Source organism: Dromaius novaehollandiae, chromosome 5 (assembly GCF_036370855.1).
Source record: "Dromaius novaehollandiae isolate bDroNov1 chromosome 5, bDroNov1.hap1, whole genome shotgun sequence".
Lineage (NCBI taxonomy): Eukaryota > Metazoa > Chordata > Aves > Casuariiformes > Dromaiidae > Dromaius > Dromaius novaehollandiae.
Genome location: NC_088102.1, coordinates 12439881 through 12465210, shown reverse-complemented (window position 1 = coordinate 12465210; position 25330 = coordinate 12439881). Strand labels below are relative to the sequence as shown.

The window sequence follows — 25330 nt, the reverse complement described above, 5'->3', positions numbered from 1 at the left end:
CAGGCCACACAGACAAGCCATGCCATGACCTGGAGGATCAGCAGGAGGATGGCAGTGATAGGTTGGTTTCTAGTAAATACGGATACCTGAATCACGATGCTTAAACTCTGGGCTTTTAATCTGAGGTCTGATGACAAGATGTTGTGTGCGTGCTGGGAAGCAAAGTGATGGGTAACGGGGTGGATGGAGCACCAAGCTGCCTCCAGCTACACCTCTGCTCGAGCCCTGGTGCCCCAAATCTGCCTTGTGCTACATGAGTGCAAGCCTTCCCTCTCGCTCCATATTGCCATCGGCGGCGGTGGCTAAGCACAAAGTCACTGCACGGCACTCCTGCCGGTTTGTGTCTCCCATGACTTTCAGAATGACGGGGCACCCGGCACTTCTGTCGCGTGACCACAGCGGTTTCCAGCCGCCTGTTGCCAAGCAGCCGGGGGCTCAGCCCACGGCAATCCCAGAAGGGGACCCTCTGCACCGCTCAGCCTGCAGCCTGGCCTGAGATGAATCAGTGTTTTCCAGCAACTGGAGGTCACGTGTTTTTCCATCTGGGCCTACCCTCTGCTTCCACTTCCTGATTTTTCAGTACTTGTTTGCAGGGAAGGATTTTTTTTTTTCTGTTCCTACGGTCCTTTTGGGGACAGAGTCCCGGAGAGGAAAGCAGCAGCCCCAGGGTTGCAGGATGCCTGCTGAAATAGCACAGACAAGCAGAAGCATCTGCCATCCAGCACCCTGTCTGCTCAGATGGGCGCTTCCTTCCAGCACAAACTTCAGCCCCAGATCACATTTGCCGCTGCGAGATGCCCCCACGGCTAAGCCCACATGACCCTCCGTGAACGCTGGGCCTCTGCACAGCACTGAGCACCAGGAGCACCACGCCAGCTCTGGATGCACTCTCAGATTTAAGTCTCTGGACCGTTTAGGTATTTGCATTAAACTGTAACTATGAGAGAGAAACCAGAAATTGCCTTGGGTGCAGCGACCAGACGCCAGGGCCTGCTCACTGCCCTGCTCACTGCCCTTCTGGCTCTGCTTCACAGGGAAGGGGAGAAGTGACACCGGTAGTCCAGCAGCAAGGCCAGCCTCTGCAGGACCATCACATGTTGATTTTTCCCCAGGGAGATCAGCTGCCTGGGCCCAGAGCTCACCCGGGGGGATTCAGAAGCTTCTCCACACTGAGGACATCTAGGCAAGCATCAGCACGGCTCCTGGCAGCCTTTGAGGATCCTCTGCAGAGGGGACACAGGGCCTGCAGTGCTTTCCCGGCCACTGCCATCTCCTGCCCCCTCCCAGAAACCCCTCCTCTCTGCAGCACGCACACATCGCAAGCAGTGCTGAGCTGACACACCTCTCCAGCCAGGGATGTGGGGTGCCTCGGAAATCACAGAGGTAGATCAGGAAGACAAATCTCTCTTCTGCAAGCAGAAGACAGGTTCAGAACCTCTTGGAGAGAGAAAGGAAGCCAAGTCTCCGCACAGGTGCTCAGACCACCCCACTGAAGGTGCCTGACAATATTGCTGTCCCTTTGGAGTGCTGCAGACCGGCGAGCCTTGCTCCGGGACAGGTGCTTTGGCTTGGGAGTGATGCAGGATCCTGTGTACAGCGAGGTCCTGCTGGCAGCCCTGGCCCAGGCACCCCAGCACTGGTGGGCTGCGCTCCCTGACATGCACCTCATCCTTTCCAGCCCGCAGCAATGCTCTGCTCCCTGAGCAGAGTTCATGCATCGCCCCTGCCTCCTCTGTCCCTGACGCTGGGTTTCAGAGCCTGTGCTGAGAGATGGACACGTCATGTGTAAGAAACCCAGAGGTGCCGCTGCAGACGTGCTGCCTCCGACCCACTTGGCAGGAAAGCACATACTCTGCAGCGTGTGCCCAGGCAGAAAGAAGCATGTGCTCCTCTACCGGGGCACCCACTGAGGACATGGACTGTGGTGACCTCGGAGAATCCTGTGTTGTGGTTTGTCTGCCTGGCTATGACATCACCGCGATTGAGATGCTGTCAGAAGCCACCCAGCCAATCCGAACTCAGTGTTGGACATTCCGGGCTTGCACTATCGTGGAATGACTGAGCGGACAGCAAGGCCAGGTGCCCCCCGTCCCATCGGATGGTCCTTTGGGCTGTGACTCTCCAGCTCAACTCCTCCGCTGGGGTCAGCTTGAGGCAGATGGCATCGGCACTGGGGCACGCCAGTACCCTGCCCAGCGGGACTTCTTCCGTGTCCAAGGGGATTTCTCACCTCTCATCGGCCTGAGCTCATTTTTGGAGTGGAAGGGCAGGCGGAGTTTCCAAGCCACAGGGCTCCCTGCATGGTCAGGTCTCCGCCTCCACACCCTCCCCTTATATCATCCCTGCCCCGAGGCATCCCGAGCAGCAGCAGTGAGCAGCCAGCAGCAGCAGAGCGCAGCTAGCAGCCGGCATCACAGCCTGACTCTGAGCCTTGGGATCGTACCTGGGATCCACAGCAGAGAGTAAGTCCTTTGTGCCTTCTGTCTATGCTGTGAAGCTCGGTGCTTTGCCCTCCCTGCCGTGCGATTGGCACCTTTCCTTCTTCTCCCACCCTTCTGCCCCTCTTTGCTTCTCCTCCCATCTCACTTGTTGCAAGGCTGGCTAGGGTGAAGGCTCTTTGTTACATGACACAGAGAAACAGTAAGTGGAAAGTGCTAAAGGACATATTCTCCTACAAAGTGACAGATTTTCGCCCCACCTTGTAATGGCCAAAATAGAGAATAAATCAAACTGCTGTTCCAGCAACGACAAGAAGGACGACAGCTCCAGCTACGTCCTCAGGCTGGGGACCACAAGAATGTGTGTCTGGCAATTGCGTTCTGACAGCTGGGTCCAATTTCTGTCACTCATCCCCCAAATTTCAGGGCACGAACACAAAGTGCAAGCAGTGGCTGCCGTTATGCCCTCCCCCGCTCCCCAATCTGGACATAGGTCTTCGGCACAAAAGCATCCCAACCCCTACACCCTGGCACCAGGATCTAAATTAAGTTTAGCACTTCCCGTCCGCCTCCTCTCCTGGATTTGTCTCCCTTAAGCAGGAAATGGTTTTCTCCTAAATCATGGGATAAATATTGGATTGTGATACACTTGGCGCAACTGCACTGGCCGAGCACCCATTCAAAGCCTGGTACCTATGTCTCAGACTGCTCCTGTGCCCTACACGCAACAGGAGTGGCCGTGTTGAGCTGTTGCACTTCTGCATTGCCATGCTCAAGGCTTTCTGGATACAACCGAAAGACAGGGCAGTCCTGCTGGGGAGTCGCTTCTGCACCTAGAAGCTACCTCCTCCCAGAATATGTAAGAGCCTGTCTGTAATTTCCGTGTACCTTTAGGCAGCTGTCCCACATCCACTACATCCCTTCTTGGGGCATTCAGTGGAGGCTGGTTCCAAGCTCAGAGTTCGCATCCTCAGCACATTTAATATAGGACTTCTTGAGGCTGCTGCAAAGTAAGGAAGAGACCTCCTGTGATTGGAGCTGCTGGCTGATCTAGAAGCCCTGTTCCTTCAACATCACTCCCAAGATCTCAGCAGAAAGCATAAGGAAGCTGCCATTTTCCAAAATATTCAGCAGCCTGTCCCCTGCCAAGGGACTTTCAGACTTGTCATGTCAGATATAGTTGATCAGATAGGAACAGAACTCTTTGAGGAAATTAGGTTTGAGTTTGCTAATGCGCCAGTGACCCTTTCTGTAAAATGAAGCCCTGCAAAAGCCTGAGTGCAGGATGTGGCTTTGGGAATAATAACATTAAAACCAGGTCCTAGACAGCAGCAGCTTGTTTTTCTTTCAGTGGCAGTAGTTGTTGGAAAAGACACTATGTAGTTTCAAAGCAAGAGTAATATATACTATATTTTCCCTTCATGATTGATATGATGTTTTTGCAATAATAATACACATACATAATTTTCTCTTGTCTTGTGCTATTTGAAAAATTCTCACTGCTTACAGGAGACACCGGTTTATAGGACTATTTTCAATTGTGCTTAAGAAATTTAGGGAAACTAAGCCCTCATTTAAAAGTGACTAAGGCCTGGGAATCCTCAGCCCTTTCAGTAAGTATTTTATGTGCTGCCAGCTGAGGGTGGGCTAGCACCACAGGTAGGTGCCCCCACCTTAGGGCTAAACCTGCCAGCCAGATGACAGCAGCAAAGAGGCAGGATAGAGCTTTGCACAGCTTGTTCAGAGACCAAAGGCACATACTTAGGTGAATATTTAGGTGACTGTGTGACTGCATCTAAGTTGTTCTTGAGATAGATGATACAAGTCACTTCCGATCTCTCACAGCCGACCTGTGTTTCGCTGTGCAGACAAACCAGAGGGCCACAGTGGTTCAGGTTTCCCTGAAATCAGGGAGGTTCAGTGCTGTCAGGGCAGAAGGTGATTCAGGCCCTCGTCTTGCAGTGAGCCACAGACAAGCAGACAGGCCCAGCAGCAAGAGCCAACAAGGTCGCCTTGAAATACATGGTGACCTTTCCAAAAATTAAAGTGGAAAACTTTTCCAGGGAGCAGAGCTTGACTAATTACAGACGTGGAACAGGCTGTGCACAAAGGACGTGCACTGGAAGAGCTGCAGTGCACTTCGCCAAAACCATCGGGGCCCCGTTCAGCTCCTGTGCGAGATGCCCCAGCATCCTCCACCTGGTCTACCACTACCATTTTCCTTAAGTCCCCTACGTCCCCTGTCACCCCCCTGGGGACAGAAGCACACCTTGAACAGCACGGTAAGATTTCAAGGGGAAGATGTCGATATCCCACTTGATCTATGGAGCATGATTTCCTGGTCAGAATCAAAAGGGGAGTCTCCAGCTTCATGGGAATCTCTGTCCAACACCCAAACTAGTTAACAAAAACAGGTAGGAAAATAAAAACACCTTTGTCAGGTCTTCCCAACTTGGGACAGTTGGGGCAGTTTGACAGACCAGGATTGACATCTCAGTAGACTCTTTATTTTGATTTATTAGCAGACTGTTTAGGTTGTCACTGAATAGTCCAAGGTAAACTAAAATCTGAGCAGCCAGGTAGCTGCATGCACTGCTTTATTGGTTCAAAAGGTGGTGTGAGCAGGTGCAGTTCTCTCAGGTGGACAGGGGCTGCATCACTTCCACGGTGATCAGAGGGTGGAAGAAAAGGCTGATAGAAATGCAAAGAACGAATTGCTAAAAAGCTCCAGGCTTCTGAAAGAATGAGGGAGAGCGGGGATTTCTGTTAAAACAAAAGAGACATAAATCCTTGTGACCTAGAATGCCCGTGGGCTGGAAAGGAATAAAAATCCAAACAAATTTCTGATAATACTGGCAGCAGTTTCGGGAAAAAACGGTCAAGAAAAAGGTCAGCAAAGATTGCAGAATAAGTAATTATTCAAATTCTTCCCTTGAGTGCTTTTCTGACATGCCATGAGCCACCATTAATGAATGAGATCATTCCTAAGCATGCGACTTCTGTGAAGATTGTTTATGGCAAATGATTAAAAGAGGAAGCCTCGCTGCTCAGAGCCCAGGTTTTGTCCTTCTGTCTCATGGCTCTGATCCACCTCACGCCTGCTCATCCTGCTTGCTCTTGCTGCCAACCCCAGGAGAGCTCCAGCACAGAGATATGCAAAGTGATGCCCCCCCTTCCAGAGATCTCACCCGCAGCGCGAGGCAGCCTGAGCACCTGCCCTTTCCCTTCCTGAGCACTCACTCAATAGCATGGTCATCCTCATTGCATGGGTCCTTGACATAGACTAGAATAGCAGGGGATGCTAAATGTGCTCTGCTGCTGATCTGGTTACAACCTGTACAATGAATGTGCTGTGTCAAAAATAATTGGATCTCTCCTGCCACAAACTATGAATAGCACAACTTTTTATTATTATTAGATAATAATGATGATGATGATGATGATGATGAATGGCTGGAATCTGTCTAGTCATGATCTTCAATCATTTAACTACCCAAGAACAGAATACAATTTTTGTTTCTGGGAAATGGTTCAGCATTTCCCAGAGTGCTAACCGCTAAAATAATTAGGCTTCTGCAGCTTTAACAAGCCTTTATTTATGAGCAGAATATAAACGTATAAGAGCAGCCCTCAGCAATCTGACCCAGATGTGGCCTCTGAGTATATCTGGGTGCTGCAGAGGTTGGGAGCAGATGCTCTGGGAGAAAACCAAGAAGCAGGGCTAGCGCAGAAGGACTCTCCTGCGAGTGCTCTCCTGCCATAAGCAGTGCCACCTCCTCACTGAGCCTTTCTCGCTGGAAGTGCTTGGCCAGGTGGTGACAAAGGAAAGAAAATGAGCAGGGGTTTTGATACAGCTTGCTGTGAGTGACCGCAGCTGCATTTCAAGACAAAACTGGTCGCTGAGGTTTGTTGGCACTTCCAGCCACAGATACAAACATGCACAAAGCAGTGGTGGCAAACTGAAGAACGCTGGGCTAGCGCTTCAGCTGGTCAAAAGTGAGTGTGGCTATTGGATTTACAGCCTTACGACTAACAAGAAGGAAGGAATTTGGAGGAATGACTCTAGATGCAGAATAGCTTTGGGAAATGCAGGTCGGGAAGACAGCCTTACAAAAACAAGATAAGTCTTGAACATTTTTATAGAATCTCTGATGCAGTGATATTTTTTTCTTTCTCCTTTCCTTCTCTGTGATAATTCTGATAAAATGAAGAAATATACCTGTGGTTTCAGCCATGACTCATACTACTTCCAGGGGAATCCTGATGCTCAGATTCCCTTTTCTGTTCCTGTGTGACTGATGCCATGGTCCTGCAGAAAAACAGCTCCATTGAACAACTACTCAGACTATCCGCAGCCACCGTTGTGTCTGTCATTCAGTGACAGCTGCACCTTAGATTTAACTTTGCACTCTGCCCAAGGTCACAGAACATCTCTCTAGCTTGTTTCCTAGAGAAAGTATGCTTTTTAGAGATGCCAGGCTGAAGCAGATCTCTCTACCACCCCGTTGCTACAATTACCTTTATACTTCAGCGGTCTCAACTAAAACGAAGAGCCAGAGTCTTGCGACCGTTTTTCCAGAAGTAAGGATCACAGTTTACATCAACATGATGCATATTAACAGCATAAACTTAGAAGGGTATTTGAAGATCACCACACAGTGGCCTCATAACTGAAGCCAAGTTCTTCCTTTATTTACATGCTAATTGGACTGTTCTTATGCAGTCAGCCAAAACTTGCCTGAGAGTTCTTCATACAGAACTGCATTGGTCTCCCAGAAAGTCACTTTAAAAAAACATTGTTGGAACAAGGACTGGAAACTGTGATTCACTTTATTCACTTATAATCAATGATAATAATAATTGTTGTTATAATATAACTATAATGTAAATGCAAAGCTATAAGAATACATTATATGCTGAATATTACTATATAAATAATTTATAAATATAAATGCAAAAGAAGATATGATTACAATAACAAATATATTTATTGCTAACTATTTGCAGTGCAGGAGCGTGCTGGGCATGCAGGAAGCTTGGTAGTGGAGGAGTACTCCGGCGGAATAGTCTCTGCTTAAATAGGGCTAAACCAGTCCAGTCCTGCTGCCCTGTCCCTGTTTCCTTCTCGGTTCTGGACATGCAGCAGCCCCCTCACTGGCACTCCCAATTTTACTAGAATTTGCTTTCTGCACAGGCCAGGGCTCGCAGCAAAGCCTGGCATTTCAACACAACAGGCGAGAAAATTGCTCACAGGTAGCTGAAAGTGCTCATATTGCACTGAAGTCATCTTTTTTGGGAGGCTCTGCCTCCAACACTCCCGCCCTTCCTACCATGTTATGTCACATCCCCGACGGCTCTGAACTCCCAGCTGCCTCCTTAGGGAGCCCTCCGCAATAAGGCTGAGGATTTTGTTACTGGCTTAAATGCGAACACAGGTCAACCAGCAAGGCTTTTGCTCAGCAGGACTAATTCCTCAGTGAAGGCTGTGGCATACTTGGTTTAGCAGGCTCATCTCCATTTCATGCTGTACTTGCAAACTCAGTGTGCAAGGAGCTACATGGTTGCTTCCGCAAACAGGTCTACAGCCAGATGAGCAAAGATCAGGGAAAAATGGCCCTGAGAAAAGTTAGAATTGATCTTGAGGCCATATAAACGTATGATATTTGCTTTGAATAGGCACAGGCTGCCTATTTGTGTGCAGTGCCCATGGTCACTTCCTCGCTTCCACTGCAGTCTCTGGAAGAGCTCTGCTCTTCTGTATCCAGATAGACTGGAGTTTTCAACCAGGCAATTCTGAATCACCCTTAAAATAACACATCAATATTTTTATGTCATTTATTACACTAGAGAGCTGCTTCTGTCCTCTCGATCATCTGAAGATGCTTTGGTTGGGAGCCCTCCTGCAGAACGGTGTGCATGCCAGATGTTCTCTAGAGCTCCCCACACACTGAGAACCAATTACAGGAACTTTCTTTTTCTGAATGGCAATATGCCTTAACACATTGTGCCATGGTAGACCTTATGCAAACAGTTATGATCTGACCAATTCTTTCTGAAATTTACAGGCTAAAAGAAAAATGATGAAAATGTTACCCTTTCTCCAAAGTGGTCCTATTGGAATACGCAAAGAATCAAAGGATTGCATTGAGGAAAACAGGCAACTTGGAAATCCTTCGACATCAGTAGCTGGGCAAGTCCCAGTTTGTGCTGAGCCTTCTGACTGGTCCAAGGATCAGGTGAAAACAAGTGAAAAGCAAGAGGTGGCCTGCAGACACTCCCGTACGTCTTCCATCACCAGCAATGGGAGCTGCGTCTCTGCTGGGGAGAGTCCTGAAAAGGGGAAGAAAGGACTGATAGGAATCCTTAAGAGCGCACTTAAGAAGAAGAAGGACTCCAAGCCGCTCAGTGGTAAGTGTTGATCCATGCCCTCTAACACCCCATAGGCTGTAGTTATCCCTAGAGCGGCTGCGTAAGGTAGAGGAGAGTTGTCCCCATGAGAAACAGAGGCACCGCCAGATTATAGTGACTTCTCCAAGGAGCCCAAGGAAACATGGGCAGAGGGATGGTGACCTCAAATCCTAGCCCTTTGGTCACTAGGCTGTTCTTTCTCACTCTCCCCAAGGAACTGCAGCTTTGCATGCCTTCTGTCCAAAATGAACCTTACTAGCTCCTCTAGTTGCAGGGGATGTAGATAGGCAGAGAAATACCCGCCCATAGAAACCCAGAGCTGTAGAGAACCCCATGGCCCATCCAAGCCTTACCTGCTCCCTCAGGTGATGTACCACATTGCCTGTTCATAGACACAGCAAGCCGTACCTTAGAATAAGTCCAGTCTTTGTTTGTACCTCCTTTATTGGAAGGCAGTTTCAGAGACTCACTGTTTTAGTGTAAATTATTTCCTTTCTAGACAAGCTTATTCCTGGCTAATTTAGATCTCTTTCTACTTGTGCCAACTATCCATAACTGGTGGTTTTTCCTACATATATTCCAAGGGATGTATTTATCCTCCTCGGTCTTTATTTTTGTCATCTAAATGAGCCAAGCCTCCCCAGGGCAGGCTCTTCGTGCCTTTGTTCTGGCTGCTACATTGTGCTGTTTCCAATGTCTCTTTTTTGAAATGAAGCACCCAGAATTTAGAAAGTATTTCAGGTGAGATCTCACCAATGCCTGGTGCAGCAGTGTTACCATTTTCCTATCTTTGCTGGGTATTCCTCTCGGGATATGTCTTGGAATCGTATCTGACATTCTCACAATCAACTCATGGTGGTGATTTACTAGTACTCCAGGCAACTTTCTTCCTCCTTCGTTTCCAACTAATATTGCAGCAGAAAATCTTATCTGTTGCTGAGTAACTTCTGTTCTATTAAATTTGTATATCATACTTTGTGCTATTAAATTTCAGTCCATTTACTCTTCAAGTTATCCAATTGTTCTTGTTTAAAATAACAAGCCCTGAGTTTCAATAAGGTCTCTGAATTCTGTGTAATCAGCAGCTGTCAACAGGGCACACCCAGCTTTTGTGTTGTAGTCACTAAGGTGAATATTAAGTAAGATTAGTTCTACGATTAATGTAACCTTTCTCCACCCATAGGTTTTAATACAAACCCTCATCCTTACAAAGCTGATTTTGGCCCATGACTTCTGCAGTTTAACTAATAATTTACCAGATCACACCATAGGAAGTGATGGGATGCAGGTCAGATAGGATAGCTCAATTGTATCTATTTTGCCCATTAAATGAGTCATCCAAAAGTTCCACAGGTTATATCATGCCAGCCTACTTCCGGAAAACCCATGTGGTATTTCCTCTAGAACTTGTTATTTAATTTCATTATTCTTTCCATCTACTTTTTTTCTAAAACCTTGCTTATTACTTGAGGTCATGTTAATGGGGTGGAATTGGATGGATCACTCCCTCATCTCTCTCTTCTTTATGTTTAGATATCACATTCGCTAAATACTGGTGTCTTCTTCACTGTGATAGATCAGGACTTGAAGTGAATGTACAATTTCTTCCAGTATTTTGGAATAATTATATATTACTCAGACTCACCCTCCAGCAGTCTGAGAATTTGCCTCAGATCAGGTTGTTCTGATATTTTTATTTCTTTCATACCACTCATTAGACTGTTATGTGTTCCTCATTACTGGGTTTACTGACAACACTGGGGCAATATATTCATTTAGATTTGGGGGCTGCATTTCCAATAATCTTTCATTTTGACTCCATTCTCAGAAAGCTCTATGTCTTTCCTTGTTCTCAGTTTATTTATGTATATGGTTATGCTCTCTTGCTGTTTGCTTTATTACATTTGGCAAATTTTAATGTGAGTTAGTTTGGATAATCCTTATTTCGCTTCAACCCTATTGCCTTCAAGATGATACTGAACAATTCTGTTTTGGCCCTAATCACAGAAATACCATAACTAAAGAAGATAAGACTATTTTTTCTCTCTGTTCAGAGCTGCAGCATATTACCACAGAGTTTATCAGTGCTAGACAGCCAATTCTTTTAGTCATAGCCCCCCACAACCCCACTTCCATGACAAAATTGCAGCTAAAAAACCCTGAGTAATTTGACTTTTCTTTCAATACGAGTGATTCACATGCCAGTTATTTTAGCTATTTTGCTGTTTTCCTTGCTTCAGTCCCTGAACCATCATACACCCTTGGTCGCTGTGTCACATTCCTGTGGTCACTAGCAGAGCAGGGAAGGCAATGAGCAGACACGCTGTCCTTGCAGGCTTCCTTTGACAGCGACGCAGGCGGCTGCTCTAGTGCCATGGGACATTCCCTTGTGACTCTTCCTCTCCATCAGCTCTGCTCCAAGGAGCAGCTATAAACACTCAAAACCATGGGATTTGCTGTTCCACTCTTCCCCTTACTCTTTCTCATAAAACTGACAGAATATCCTCAGGCCTACTAAAAACTCAAGGGACTTTTGGATCCTTGCTTAGCAACCAAACCACTGCAAGGAGATAAAAAGAGTAAACAGAAGTAAATATTGGAAAAAATCATGAGTAGCATCTGAGTATCTGTTGTATGTAACACATTGGTGGTAGATATTCAGATTGCTATTTTACCAGTTAGGGGTATGTATGGAATAATCAGATCTTTAAATGCACAGGAAGATTTTCTGTATGGTGAAGAGATAGCATTGTAGAAGTATAAACATAAAGAAAATAGTAATCCAGAGCCATCATTTTGTATAAAGCAGAAATTTTAACCTTCACTATTGGGTAAAGAAAGGTTGTTCTTTTTTCCCCAGTCGAACAAATCATGGATCTCATTGAAGAGAACAAGTTCTCTGATGCTGCTCAGCACCTGATTGTCCTGGAGAAGAGCCTTTCTATCAAAAGTGAAGAAGAATTGAAAACCAGCCAGCAAGACATCGAGTCCATCTATGACATTCTGAAGAACAAAGTCTTTGACGTCTTGAAAGATTCTGTACTTCTAGCAGCAGCAAAACCAGATTTATTGCAGCAAGCAGTAGATGCACTAAAAGAACAGGAGAAAGAAGATCAGAATTACTTGTCAGAGAATCCACCTGACCAGAACATGCAATCTAGACCTAGAAAATGGAAAGAGGTTTGGATGGCTACAGTAAAGCAGTCTGTAGAGACTCGAATGAAAGATACACGTCGTACTCTGACAACTGAGAACCTCTCTATAGCTGGCCAAAACTTCCTGCACATGGGGAGGACAATGAAAGAAGATTTGACAGTAGTGGTGCAGCACATTAAGCATCTTTATCCTCCTGAGTTTAATGTGTGCAGCACATATGCAGAACTCTACCACAATTACTTTGCCTCCCAGATGAACAAAACTGCTGAATCTCAGCTGGAAGATAAGGATATTTACCTTCTCCTCTCATGGGTGCACAACATTTATCCAAAGTAAGTGACACTTTTTATACCTGTGTTTATCTCTGGTGATCAACAGCTTCACTGGCTGCAAAAAACACACATTTGCTTGATTTATGAATTGGTTCCACTTCAGTGCAGCTAGATTTCAGTGTCTCTAACATTGTGCAGATTTACAGCAGCTAGCTAGGATGGTTGGAAGGCATTTGATTCAGACTGGTACTCTTTAAACCAAGGTCTCCCAACATCAAGCAGGCTTCTGAGCATTAATCGTACATGCAAGTGCTTAGGGCTTTGCTTGTGGGGGTAACTTGGGCAGATCCAACCAGTTGCAGACCTGAACTCATTCTTAGAAAATTTGGAAACTTAAGCTTTCTGGCCTGCTGGAGCAGAGAGAAGCCAATAAACAGCAATCTGAGATGCAATTATGCTGGGCACAGAGGATGTTGCTTAGGCATTAACCACAGTCTGTACTTTCTGTGGGGTAAGAAGACCAAAGGGTGAACCCCTGTAATAGGACATCACTAACCAAGGGCTGCTCTTCAGCTTCACAACCACTGTATGTTGTAAAACTTAAAAAATTCCTTGTTGTTGCTTAATATACTGGATGGAGAATCAAGGCATCTCATTTCTGAGATGAAAGACCGTAAATATATGTGAAGTGTTTCTTTCATTGTTCTAAAGCCATTAAACCTTTGCCTCCACTTCCTTCTCCTCTTGTTCCACTGTCAGAATATAATGAGTCAGCGTTGATCCTGGATTTTCTCCAGAGCCAGTGCTGTGCTCTGCTTCAGGGAGTCAATGAGCTAATTGCAAACTTGGGCAATATTTTAATAGCAGAATCATCACTCTGTAGTCAGTGATGCCAGATGCCATGCCTTAACATTCTGAGAAAATTGGGTTTGATTTATGTCTGCAAGGTTCAAAAAGGAAAAAAACAAAACCAAACCTGACACATCCATGTAATTACCTGGGGGGATCATGATGCACTGTGAAGGGCAACACCAGCAGCTCCCGTTGCCAAGAAATCTCTTGGCCAAAGGATCCCCTTGCACAAGTTGAAGGATGCCTTTCCTTTGGGAACAGCACAGAATTTTTAGCTCCTAAATGCATAATGGTGCAGTTCAACGGAGGAAAAACCCTTACTCAGTTACATAGCTATGTACATCACAGAGTTTCTTCACAGCACACCAGGGTAAGGAAAGATTTGGCCTAAACTAGAGCATGTTTGGAAAACGGTAGCTGTGCGGAGTGGAGCTCAGCACCAGCATTGCAGTATTGTCATTAGGACTGAATTGGCCAGGGCAGTGGCTGTTTCTCAGGGTGTTGCTAGAAGCAGTGTCTAGATGTCTGCTCAAGGAGCACATCTCTTAATGATTTGGAGCAAAGGGAGAAGAAGTGGGGAGGAAGGAAGGGCTCAGCTGCACAAAGACCTGGCCTGAGATTCCAGCATTGCCTTAAAAATAGCCCATGTGGGGGAAGCACAGAAGTTTATTCATGTACAGCTGGGTCATCTGTAAACACGGGAATCAGGCAATGCTCAAAGATAGTCTTTACAGCTCAGCAGGGAGTTGCAGTTTCCAAATCAGCCCTCCCATAAGCTTTGGCCTTAACTCCTCTACAGTTGGCAGAGCCCTTCCCAGGCTGCTCTGTGCCACAGCTTCCCCCTAAAACGCCTCAGCAGCACCCAGGTCAGCCAGCATGGCATGGGGAAATAACAGCAGGATATAAAACCACCCACTCCTTCCTCACAGACTAGCCACAAAAAGCCCGTATTTCCTCAGAGAAGGTACCTGTCGATGGGGAAAGGCTGCATCCTCAAGCTAGTCCATCCCGTTGCTCCAAACCCTCTGTCCCCACCGGAGCACCATGGCAGGCACTCCAAGAGCTGTGGCAGCAGCACGGCAGCACGTGACTCTTCTTCGGGCTTGCTCAGGCTCCCACCCTCACCCCCAGCACAGTTTCCTCTCTTCCAAGTCCTGCCTGAACTAAGGACAATGTACATTTCCATCTTGCTTTCACTGATATCCTCAAAAAGTGTTGCTCATTTGCATCAACAGCTGTCTTGAATTACATTGCCCTTGGAAAATGTGACCGTTTGGCTTTTTCATTCCAGTGACATAAGAAAGGATCGCGTTTTAGCAGAGGAGTTGGAAAAAGTTAACCTTGGAAGCCTTTTGCCATCAAGTCTGATCAAAGAGCTTGAAAAGAAATACCTTGGCAGTGAAGAGGTAAGACTCTGTTCAGGCCCTCCTTCTCCCTTTACTGCTATTGTATGACTCCTCGACTCTCAGAGAAGCTCTAACTTGTCCTGAACTCACGCTTTTCTGCTGTCTGTGTAATCCACTCAACTTCAGGAAACAAGAAAAAGCAAGAATGCTTTTGTTTCTTTTTGGAAGACAAAGCAACCTTCTGCTAGACTGGACTTGCAGAACAAACTCTCTGCTGCCTTCTGGGTAACCCAGCCTCATGCCCTTGGGGTCACCAGAAAATAATTACTCTGTTCTTGTAAACCTGTGTTAGGAGAGTGGGAAAAATCAAACTACAAATCTTTATGGGTAACTTTCCAGCTGACTGTTATGTCCCCAGAGGGAGCTAAAACTCATTCTTACAGATGATGGATTCAAAATTACTTCTACTTTTTGCAGCCATGCCAGAAATAAATCATACCCAGACCTTGGGTGAGTGCAAATGTGTGTGCAGGTCTGATCTTGAAACATCCATTTCATTGATGAAAGATCACCTGTTTTTCAGACAATAACAGTTTCTATTATTTTTGGACCACTCTTCCCATAATGGGCACAAGAAGCGATCTTACAATACTCCCAAACTTAGTGCTTTAGATGCCTCAAAACTTGAGGCTGGAGTTCTGTAAAATTAAAAGAGGAGTTTCAAGTTTAAATCTAGTCTGAGATGGCTTGCAGATGGGAGAGGTAGGTGTGAGGGCTGCAATGTGCACAAACACAGCGATCGGAGACATATACGGCTACTGTGCAGACCATTTTGAAAGTCTCACTGCACAATGTGCATGCAAGATGGATCAAAGCAAAAAAAAAAAAAAAATTTTGAGACCATTTTGAGTATCTTTCTCCAGAGCTCATAAAATGTCAGAAGTGGCCTTGAAAAAGGATTGCAAAACTGGGCCCAGTGGGTAGTACAGAGCCTGACAGACACACAAATAAGTCCTGGTTCTGGGAATTCAGGCTCTGGCACGTGGGGCTGCTTAAGATTTCCTATCGGTTGCTGTCTTCCCCCTGGCATTGGAAATCACCACTTACGTACTAAGATGGCAGTTAGGGATGTAGATCCTGATTTCAGCTTCTCCAGTTCCTACCCTGAAATATTCCATTCAATCAGCTGTGATGTGTTGTCCTTGCTGCTCTGCTGGGCTATGAAGTGGTGCGGTTGAAGACCACCACAGATGCCTTTCTCACGGCCTTGTTAGAGCATAGTGATGCTTCAACACACAGCTACATCCTCCTAACCCTGCCTGGGGCAGCCTGGACACTCCAGTAAATGCAAACAAAGTAAATCGGTCCTGAGCAAGCTCAAGTGAAACTGGGAGCTGTCACAACACCAAAGGCAAAGCTCTTCCCCCACCCACGCAGGGAGTGAGCTGCCAGGCAGGAGTGCAGAGCATTCACGTTTGCAGGAGAGTTGGGTTTTGAGCATTCAAATTTAGTACCTCTGAGTCTGACGGAGGCGTCCCATAACAAAGAGTCTTGATTTCTCAGCTAGGGCAGAGGAAAAATGTCTACTGAGACAGACAAATGATAGGTGGGTGAGAAAAACAGTCTGCACAAGCAGAAGGCAGGAACTGTTATATCCCGTTTGTGGTAAATGTTGTTGTTCTTTCTTCCCTAAAGGCTACTGTCAAAAATTGTCTGAGCAGATGTTTAGAAAAGGAAATCCAAAGTTGGAAAAAAGATCAAGAACCTGAGAAACTAGATGGACATTTTCACAGTGAATTAGCAATACTTGCTATCCAGGTAATAAGAACTTCTATTATGAATAAAGAATTGCATCCTATATGTATTTAGCGTTTGAGACCAGCTGCAGTCAATTCAGGAAACCCTAGCTATCTCATTAAACGGCAGACAAAGAAATACCATGGGAAATCTTACATAATCTCCTCATCATGATGTGGCAGTATTTTGTAATTACCAGTGGATTCAGCCACACAAACGCCATGTGTAGGACAGGGACAGAAGGGAGCAGAGGTCCAGAAAGGCTGAGTGGCTTATTTCAGGTAAGAGAATAAGCCGGTGGTATAAGAGAGATCGCACCCATGTCTCAACGGTCTCAGTTTGGCACATGGCAGAAGACAACCTGCCCTCAGGAGCAGCCTGCTGCCTCTTGGCAGTTCAGGGCCACCTCTGCGGTCCAGTCCCAAGAAAAGTTCCCTAAACCAACCAAGCAGAAAGAGCAGGAATCCAGCCTTCACTTCTACTTCTGCAGCCTCTTCTGTGCTGCCAGCCTAAGCCAAGGCATTGAACGTCAGATGAAGTCAGAGTGGAGAGACAAGAAGCAGGTTTAACTAAGCGAGTGAGCAGTTACTCACTGCAAGCCGAGCTTGCTTCTCAGGAGGGTTTCACAGGCAGATCAGTCCCGTCCCCTCACTCCCCCTCCACAGGGACTCTATGAGGAGGTCTCTCCTTCCTCTCACTGCAGACAATTAATACAGTTTCTTTTTCAGAAATAAACCCTTTGTATGTTAAGGTGGTTGTGTTTGGTTGTTTTTTTTTTTATTAAAGCAATCATGTGACATTTAGCCAAAAAAAAAGTGTCACTTTCCCTACTTTCCCAACCATTTGTTCTTCTGAAGGCATTCCTCAAGGCTTCTTTCTTTTTGACCTCTGTATCCAGTTTGAAAATGGAGTTAAAAATTGTCCCAAATGCCCCAAATCAGTGGAGCTGCATGGTGCAGTGCTTGGCTCAAGCCCCAGAGCACGACGCAGGAGAGCTGGGGCAGGAGGCAGTTGCAACCCCTCACAGCCCACCTGGCCAGGCCCCGCTCACCTTCTTACCTGCTTTGGTGCTCATGGTCTTGTCTGCGCAGCCCACCACACTCATCCTCTCCCTCCATAAGGCAAAGCCAAACAGAAGAGTCGCAGCTTTTTTAACCAGTGGACCTGCCTTTTTGGAGTGTGAGGCATTTGAAATTGTGCTTTTTTTGTTTGCTAGAATATCTACGGAGGTCAGAAGCGAGCTGATGCCCTCAGCACTGCGCTGGGCGAAGAGATATCACCTTGCCTGTCGAGGGAGTTCGCCGCCTTTCTGAAAAGGTGCGGTAAGGCAGCTCACGGCAGGAAAGCATCTCTGGGGTCCAGGCGCGGAGTTACTCATCCTCATTTCCTCTTCCAATCCCCCCTCTAGCTACAAGGATGCTTTTGAGGACTTTAAAGAGAAGAACAAGAAGCAGAGGTTCTACAAGCCTATATTGATCGCAAATATTAACAACTGCCAAAATTTTAGGTAAGAGTCCAAAAGGAAAACTCTCTGCTCCTTGCTGTGCCAGATAGCAGATCATAAGCAAGTGCTGCAGAGCGGGAAGGGGAGGCTTGCTCTGCCGGCAGAGGAAGGCTTGGAGTTGGGTCCCTCCTTACCCTAACTCGCCCCGGCCAGCTGCCCACTTCTGCAGCACGAGAGATGCTCCTGCCAGCTCAGCAACGAGCCCCCTCGCCCACGTGGCCCCCACGGCCTTTGCAGGGTGACGGCGCTCGCCAACCCGTGCAGCCGCCTAGGTCGCGGCTGGGAGGCTCTTACACGGCACTTCGTGTTATCAGAGAGCCTCGGCGTGGCTTATCTGGCTGCAAGGGCCGGGGTCACGTTGGCTTTAGAAATTGTGTCTTTTTAAGTCAAACGAGGAAATTACTTTAGTTTCTCTGAATTTCTCATGCTCTCGCTCTCTCTCTTTTTTTTTTTTTTTTTTTTTTTTGAGGATTGGGAACAAATTATTCTGACCTTGTTGATATTTCTTTTCAGAGACTACGCAGAGAAAAACATAGCTGAAAAGGATGACAATAAAGCCAGTATTCTCAGCGCGCTCAGTGACATTGAAAACAGCGGCTTCGATGTGCTGCTCCAACAACTGTTTGCACAGCTGAAGGTACCGTGTCCGCATTGGGCATATATATATATTGTACATATAGGAATGCTAAATGCATGTGTGCATAGAGCTTGCTCTGAGGAAACTCATCAGATTTTCCTTTTTTCAGCCAATTTATAAGAAGTTTACAGAAAATAAGTGGGATTCCAGCGATGAAATTATGAATGAGATCATTAAAACAACCAGAAAATATATTTCAGACTTCCAGACCCTGAATGACCCTTTTTACAAGGTAAGGCACAGAGAAATACTGGAACAATTTTAGGAAGCCAAGCCTGGGTTTTCAGCTCTGATCCTCTGCAACTCAAGTTCCCTTGACCTGGTTTAAGCTGGCAAGCCCTCATGGCATCAGATAGTCCTCTCAAGTAGTTTTTAATAAGATAAATAGGATTTACATGCGTTTTACCTAGATTATCCATATGAATCTTAGTCTTCTCCAGCAAAGGTAGACTCATGTAATTCTGCAGCAGTGCAAAGGCAGCGAAAAATTCCCCTGCTGTAGAAAAAGCGCCGTCTCTAGAGACCAGCCGAAATACGTTTTTATTCATGTATGGGTTTGGCTTAGCAATCCTGAAGCACCATCACACAATTTTGTACTACAGTTGTTTTTATTGCCCTAAGGATTGGAGGACATGGATTTAATTGGGGAAAATCCCAAATAACTTAGCAAGAGCCACATTTTTAGTGCTGCTGGAGCATATGTGAGACATCACCACATAAAAAATGTTTGCTTTCCTGCCTTTGTCTTTTTAGGAGTCGAAATAAAATTACGATGTTTTGTGTATTAGAGAGAGGAACAGGAGGAGCAGGGTGAATTCCTGTTTCTCTGGAGTACTGCTACTTTTTCTGTAACACATGTAGATCTTTTCTCTGTTTTAAACTTTTCCCAGAAGGAAACAACATTTTGAAATTCCCACACTTCAGTACTTTGAGTACAAAGAAATTCTCTTCATCTAGGATGTCACTTAGCAAGTTGTAGGGAGGTTGGCACTCAGTGCAGTTCCTGAAGTGTAGTCAGCAGCAAGGATTTTGGTGCAGCATGTTTTACAGTACTCAAGATGTTTTGTCCTCCATCTACACACTCAATTTATTGTGTCCCCAAGCAAAAGCTAGATCAACAGTTCACCCTCTCCCTTTACCTATCCCAAATGTCCATGCTACCTTATTTCTTTATTAGCCACATTGTATCTGATCATGTTATATTATATTACCCACGAGGTTATTATCCACCAGAAGCTCATGAATACTTTCCTTTTCCATTCTTGCCTTTCCTCTGTGGGCTGCCCTGGCTCCAGTGTCCCTCTGGCCCCACACAGAGAACATCTCCCCAGCTTCCAGTCCTCTGGACACACAGATGGACAACCTTTTTAGATGGCAGTCCTCTGGACACACAGATGGACATCCTTTTTAGATGGCCTCTTCCCACTTCCAGCTCCACTGAGGAGCACAGAAGGCCACAGGGCTGGCAAGGGGCACTCCTCCACTCTCATCCTCCAAACCGCCCTCCCTCAGCAGCGGCTCTGCCTGTCCCCTCGGAGGCCACCCAGGCTGCCCTGTCCCCAGATGCCTTCACAAGCTGGAGGACTTTGCTGGCAACTGCCCCGAAGCTGCCCTGCCAATTCAGTGGCAGGACACTGTCCCTGCAACACTTTCTTCCATGCACCCCTATCCCTTGACTATCTTCCAGGTGAACGTTTGTATTCCTGCATCCAGGTATACCCTTCTGTGTGTATGGCCCCAATAAACTAACGGCCCTCTCCTTCCCAACAGGCTATCATAGAAAAGATTCATGTCCATTTGGTTAAAGAGTATATTGTGAGGCTGCTGAAGAGGAGAGTCAGCCTGAAAAGTCCAGCGCAACAGCAAAACCTGGCACAAAACATATCAAAGAACGCTGCTGCCCTGGAAGCCTTCTGCACCAGCCAGGTACGTGAGTCCTCCCCGCCTCCACGCTAGCACATGGCACAGGCACAGAGAGAAACAGCGGAAGAAATTTTCTGCAGCCTCTCATTAACCTTTCCAATGCTGTTTAATTTGTTGGAAAAAACACGAGGCAGAAAGAGCTTTCCTAGTGCCAAGCCTGCGGGAAGGAAGGTTCCCATACTGTCAGCCTGCTTTCCTCCAGACAGAGAGCACCGCTCTCACCCTCCTTTCTCTTGTAAGGTTTGCTTCCTTTTACAAATTTATATCAACAGGGACACAAGAATTAGCCAAATACTACACTTCTCTGGTTTCAGTACAACTTGTATGGAGTCTGGTTTTTGACTCTTCCCCATCATCCTTGATTGTCCTTCACTCTGCTGCTTTTAGGTCAGGCAGGGGTTGGAAAGGCCATTCTGGGGATATCTGGAAAACAAGGGCTTCCTCTATGAGATGCTCTTGCTCTCAAAATCACATTTCTGAATGGCTGAAACACTTAGGCTGTTGTGTCCTCTGAGATCATGTCCCTCCTTTCGTGCCTTTAACTTTACTTGCAAAAAAACTAAGCCAAACCTTGTCTTCCCCCACCCCATGCACGTTTCACAGGAGAAGAAACAGCAAGTCTAAGCAATAGCCAGTGTTGGCAGGAGGTCGGGGCCCCATCTCACGAGGATATCCAACAGCTGGAAAACCGGTCCAAGTGGGGCTTTTATCTGTGTTGACAGGAAAAAGATTTTGGCAATACCCAGAAGCTAAAGACAGGGTTGTATCCAGCTCTGGGAGACAGCAGGCACTTGTTAGGTGCATTACCTTGCACATCAATCGTCGTGCATATCCTGGGGCTGCAGACAGCATAGATACCCGAGGGAAGGGTAATGTGAGCCAAATGTTCTGGGAGTGAAGAGCACAGAGGGTCTGTCCAGGTCAATGTGGAAGCCTCAACCTTATGGTAAAAGTGAACCTCACATCATCTGTATGAGAGGGTTAAAAACAAGCTTCTCCAAGGCTGGCTGGGGAAAGCCCTAGCTAGAACTGCAACTGAAAACAATGAGCCCTTTAAAATCCCTCCTGCATCCTTCTCCACTCACCAGGACACATCATCAGAAACTGCCTCAGCTGCACTCACCGTTAAATGCAGTTCCGAGAGGTTACTTGGAGGCTTTGGACCTCCGTTGGGCCTGCATGAGGCCACACTGACTGCTTTCTTCTCTGGCAGGGGTCTCAGGCCATGTGGTTGAATTCTGCACTCCCCAAACTTGCTGAAATAATCCGACTTCAAGATTCGGGTGCTATTAAAATTGAAGTTGCAACACTTGCCACAGCGTACCCAGACATTCGGTAAGAGAAGCTGAATCAGATTTGCAAATATTAATATGGAAATTTAACTGAGCCTTGAAGCAGTCAAATATTAGAGTGGATGAGATTCGTATACCCTCAGTTCAGATGTAGTGGGATAATGCTCACCCCTGCTAGATAAGTGCTAAGAGAGCCAGTAGGTAACCAATGGCCTTTTTGCTGGATATATCTCTTTCCACCCTGTTTTTCCTAAATGTTCCTTTCCCGAAACTTATGAAGACCCTACCTTGCTCCCGGCAGAGAGGGTGGGGGACTGCCTGCCAGGCTGTAATAATTCCAACATCATCAGACAAAAGCTATTAAAAATGGCCTATTTACATGTTCTATGTTCGGGTCTGATTTCCTTTTTTGCCTTGAAGATTCCCTGCCCTACCCCCAGACCCTCCAGGACGGGCTTAGGGCCTCCAAAAAATAGTTAACCAAATGCCAAGCTGGCATCAGCACCTGGGCCCTCGGAGGGGGTCTCAGCCTGGCAGAAAGGACTGATACGCTGGATGTGCAGAGCTGCAAAAGTTAACACCTGTCAATGTCTCTTCAACAGCAAAAGGCACCTTGAAGCTTTCCTGTACATCAAGGCGAATTTGACACGTGGAGAACTAAAAAGCATCCTGAGCTACCTGGCAGATGGCGTGGCATCCTCGCCTTCAGGCGCACTGTTGTTCTCAAATATAAACGTGTCCTAGGCCAAAGCCAGCCCTTGGCATCCTTACTGTACAGGACAATAGCTAAGCTAGTGAAAGCCCCCCAGGGGCAGGGATGGAGAAAGTCCCTTGGAGCAATGCTATGCATAGCGTACACTGCCGTATTTTCCTACGGAAAGTATTTTGTCCTGACTTGCTGCTCAGCATCCCTACAGAGAGCGTCATCCTCTGCGCACAACTGTGAGAAGGCAAGGTCCAGCCGTGGGAACGTAAGCTGGTGTCTCACAGCCAAGGATTGCTCCTCACACCGGCCACAGACTCCCTCCAAGGTCTCGGGAACATGCTGCCACTTCCTCCATCTGGAAATTAGCTCGGTACCCTACCATCCGACTACCTCACCAGGGCATTGTGAAGGCTGTTTTGCCGACTTCCCAGTTAGCCTAGACCTAGGCAGCAGCTTCTGCGTAGCTTGGTCTCTCTTAAGGAGAGGGTTCTTTCCTGGGAGGGAAAAAAATTGAAGCCAAAATACAGAGATGAAGCCCAAGCTCGTGAGATCGGAGAGGAGGGAGCTGTAGCTCAGACTGCCTTGGACTCCTATAGTCCTGCTGCACACCAATAGCTCCAAAGATCTGGGTTTGGCTGCAGCCCTGGATTCACAACCACTGCACATGGGGCATCACCCAGGGGCCTCACGGGGGTTAACTGATACCGGATTCTATTAAAATGTTTTGAGCTCTCTGTATGCATCACCGTTTCCTTGGTTGCTCTTTCCCCTGTAGCTGTGAGGTGAATTAGATGTGAAAACATGAATGTGTGTCTGTTGTGAAATTACATATTGCTTTTACAGCCCAGTCTTTTAGGAAGGGAATTACTTGCCAAAACAAGATTGTGTTTAGCTGAGGACCTTTCCCTTTGTTTTTCTTTATTTCAGTTTTTGTATCAGTCTGTAGAAAGTCAGTCCAGAAGGAAGATGCATAACGACTGTGCAAACCATGTAATGGTACATGCATATGCAAACCATACCAGTTTTAATGTGCCTTGTATATACCACACTTGAGTTTCTATTTCTAACCTTTGGCTGTATATCCATAGATAGGTGTATATTGTTGGTGTATTTTTGCATCCAGTTTTATTTTCTCTCAGTAAGAGATCTTCATTTGCAATGTTTATATTTAAACAGTATTCAAGTCTGCTAGAAATGTGACTCATTTATTACGTCTCTGGCTGTTGTTTACTCTATTGCCATATGTAATCCTGCATAGCCCCTCGAAGAGCCAGTTCTTCCACAACTTCCAGTCTGCTCTGTGTCAACCTGATGAATGTCACCCTCTCGCACCCAGTGTGCCGAGGGTATTGCTGGTAAAGCAGTGGCACACTGTGTCTTTGTACTGCATATAGGGCCCATAGCCTGGCTTTCCACGCTCTTTGGAGCAAGGACTATCATAGTCACAGTGTTTATGATATCTGGTACAATGAGGCCAAAACTACCAGCCTCTAGGCGCTGCCGCAGAATCAATGTTGAATAATAAAAAGAGATATACTTGAGATGCATCTCGTCCTTACTGCTCTGGCATGTCCCTTGTTCCACCTCTGGTTTCTGGTTCTGTTGGTACAAGTTTTCAGGAAATATGGCTCATAATAATTTGGCCCCAGCTGGCACTACTGGCCCAAACTTTGCTCTCTCAGCAGTTGCTACTAAACTTTTACCTGTCGTTTTGCTGCTGTGCCAGTAAAGCAGTTGCTGAAAGGCACCGACATTCAGGGGCTCCTCACTAGCAGTGACCGGTGGCACAGGCTGAGAGGAGTCCTTTGAGATAAGTTATAGGACATAATTATATGTTGTGTGAAACAGTATTCTGGTGTCAGTCTGCTGCCTGATAATGGAGAGCACAAATCACACACATTGCTCTCACACATACACAAAAGCGCATATATACACATAATTTAAACACTTTCTGCGACTACAATTTAAAGGCAAATGCCAGAATGACTTCAATCAGCAGTACTGAGCACTCATGAGAACTGTCACCTATTGTGTAACATTTTCCTTCCCAATTAGTAAAAGGTCATGTTATTGCTATAAATAATTACATTTTGATTTAGAGGTCTTTTAAGGGGTGAGAGAAATATATTTATTACACAAGTGACGATGCTGGCCTTTAAAAAAAGGATTCCAACTAAGTAAATGCTTGAAGGAAAATAGTAAATCTATTTATATATCGTCATAATTAGCATGGGTAGGAGAAAATGCACATTTCACAAGCCATATGCAACTGTGTTCTGCAATTCTTTTCATCCTGCCATAAAAACCTTAGCTTTCAGCTTTAATGAGCCCAGGAAGCTATTTTATTTATCTTCCTGTATGATTCAACATTTGCAATGGCATTTATTTATATGTGGCATATTCCACATAGAGAGGTACCTTCAGGAAGATGCATAAATAGCTTGTGATGTTTGTGTTAGACTAATACTAATAAATTGCACTCCTATAAGCTCACTAAATACAATATTCTGTGGTCAGTGTGCCTGGATTTTCTTCATCGCACAACTACTGATGTTGATCTCTGCCCCTACTTGGTGGCATAGCAGATAGCAAAGATGAATGAAATAAAATTAGCCTTATAAAACAACTAAGAAAGTTGGTTCCTGGACACGACTGCTGTCACATTCTGACATGTGCCACACAGACAAGTGTGGGATGCCGGATGGTGCAGCCCACACAAGAGGGGTTTGCTCTGGGGTGCATCCAAGAGTTAATGAACCCCGGGTGCAATACAGCCGGACTCACCCCACTGTGGGGTTGCTGCAGCCTGTGGGTACACCCTCTAAAGACCCCATGGTTGAGAAGACCAGACAAGGGAGAAGTAACACCGCAGACTCACACCACAGCCATCTCGGTGCTGTGGAATTTCTCTCAGAACAACCTGTTAACGGACGCGTTGTTACCCACAGAGCAGTGTTGTGGGCTGAGCACCAGGCTGCCTGTTGATGTGCACACTGGTA

The 25330-nt window shown here is 46.3% G+C and overlaps 1 protein-coding gene across 1 annotated transcript; it reads left to right on the top strand.

The window, feature by feature from the left end:
* Positions 1-2316: 2316 nt before the first annotated feature.
* On the top strand, positions 2317-23872 carry TNFAIP2 (TNF alpha induced protein 2). Its single transcript, XM_026111420.2, has 12 exons — positions 2317-2462; positions 8504-8846; positions 11707-12334; positions 14418-14532; positions 16168-16290; positions 17486-17586; positions 17678-17776; positions 18287-18410; positions 18520-18642; positions 20181-20336; positions 21547-21668; positions 22228-23872. The coding sequence occupies exons 2-12, from the start codon at positions 8516-8518 to the stop codon at positions 22367-22369; spliced, it is 2064 nt and encodes a 687-aa protein (XP_025967205.2). The 5' UTR covers positions 2317-2462; positions 8504-8515; the 3' UTR covers positions 22370-23872.
* The last annotated feature ends 1458 nt before the right edge of the window (positions 23873-25330 follow it).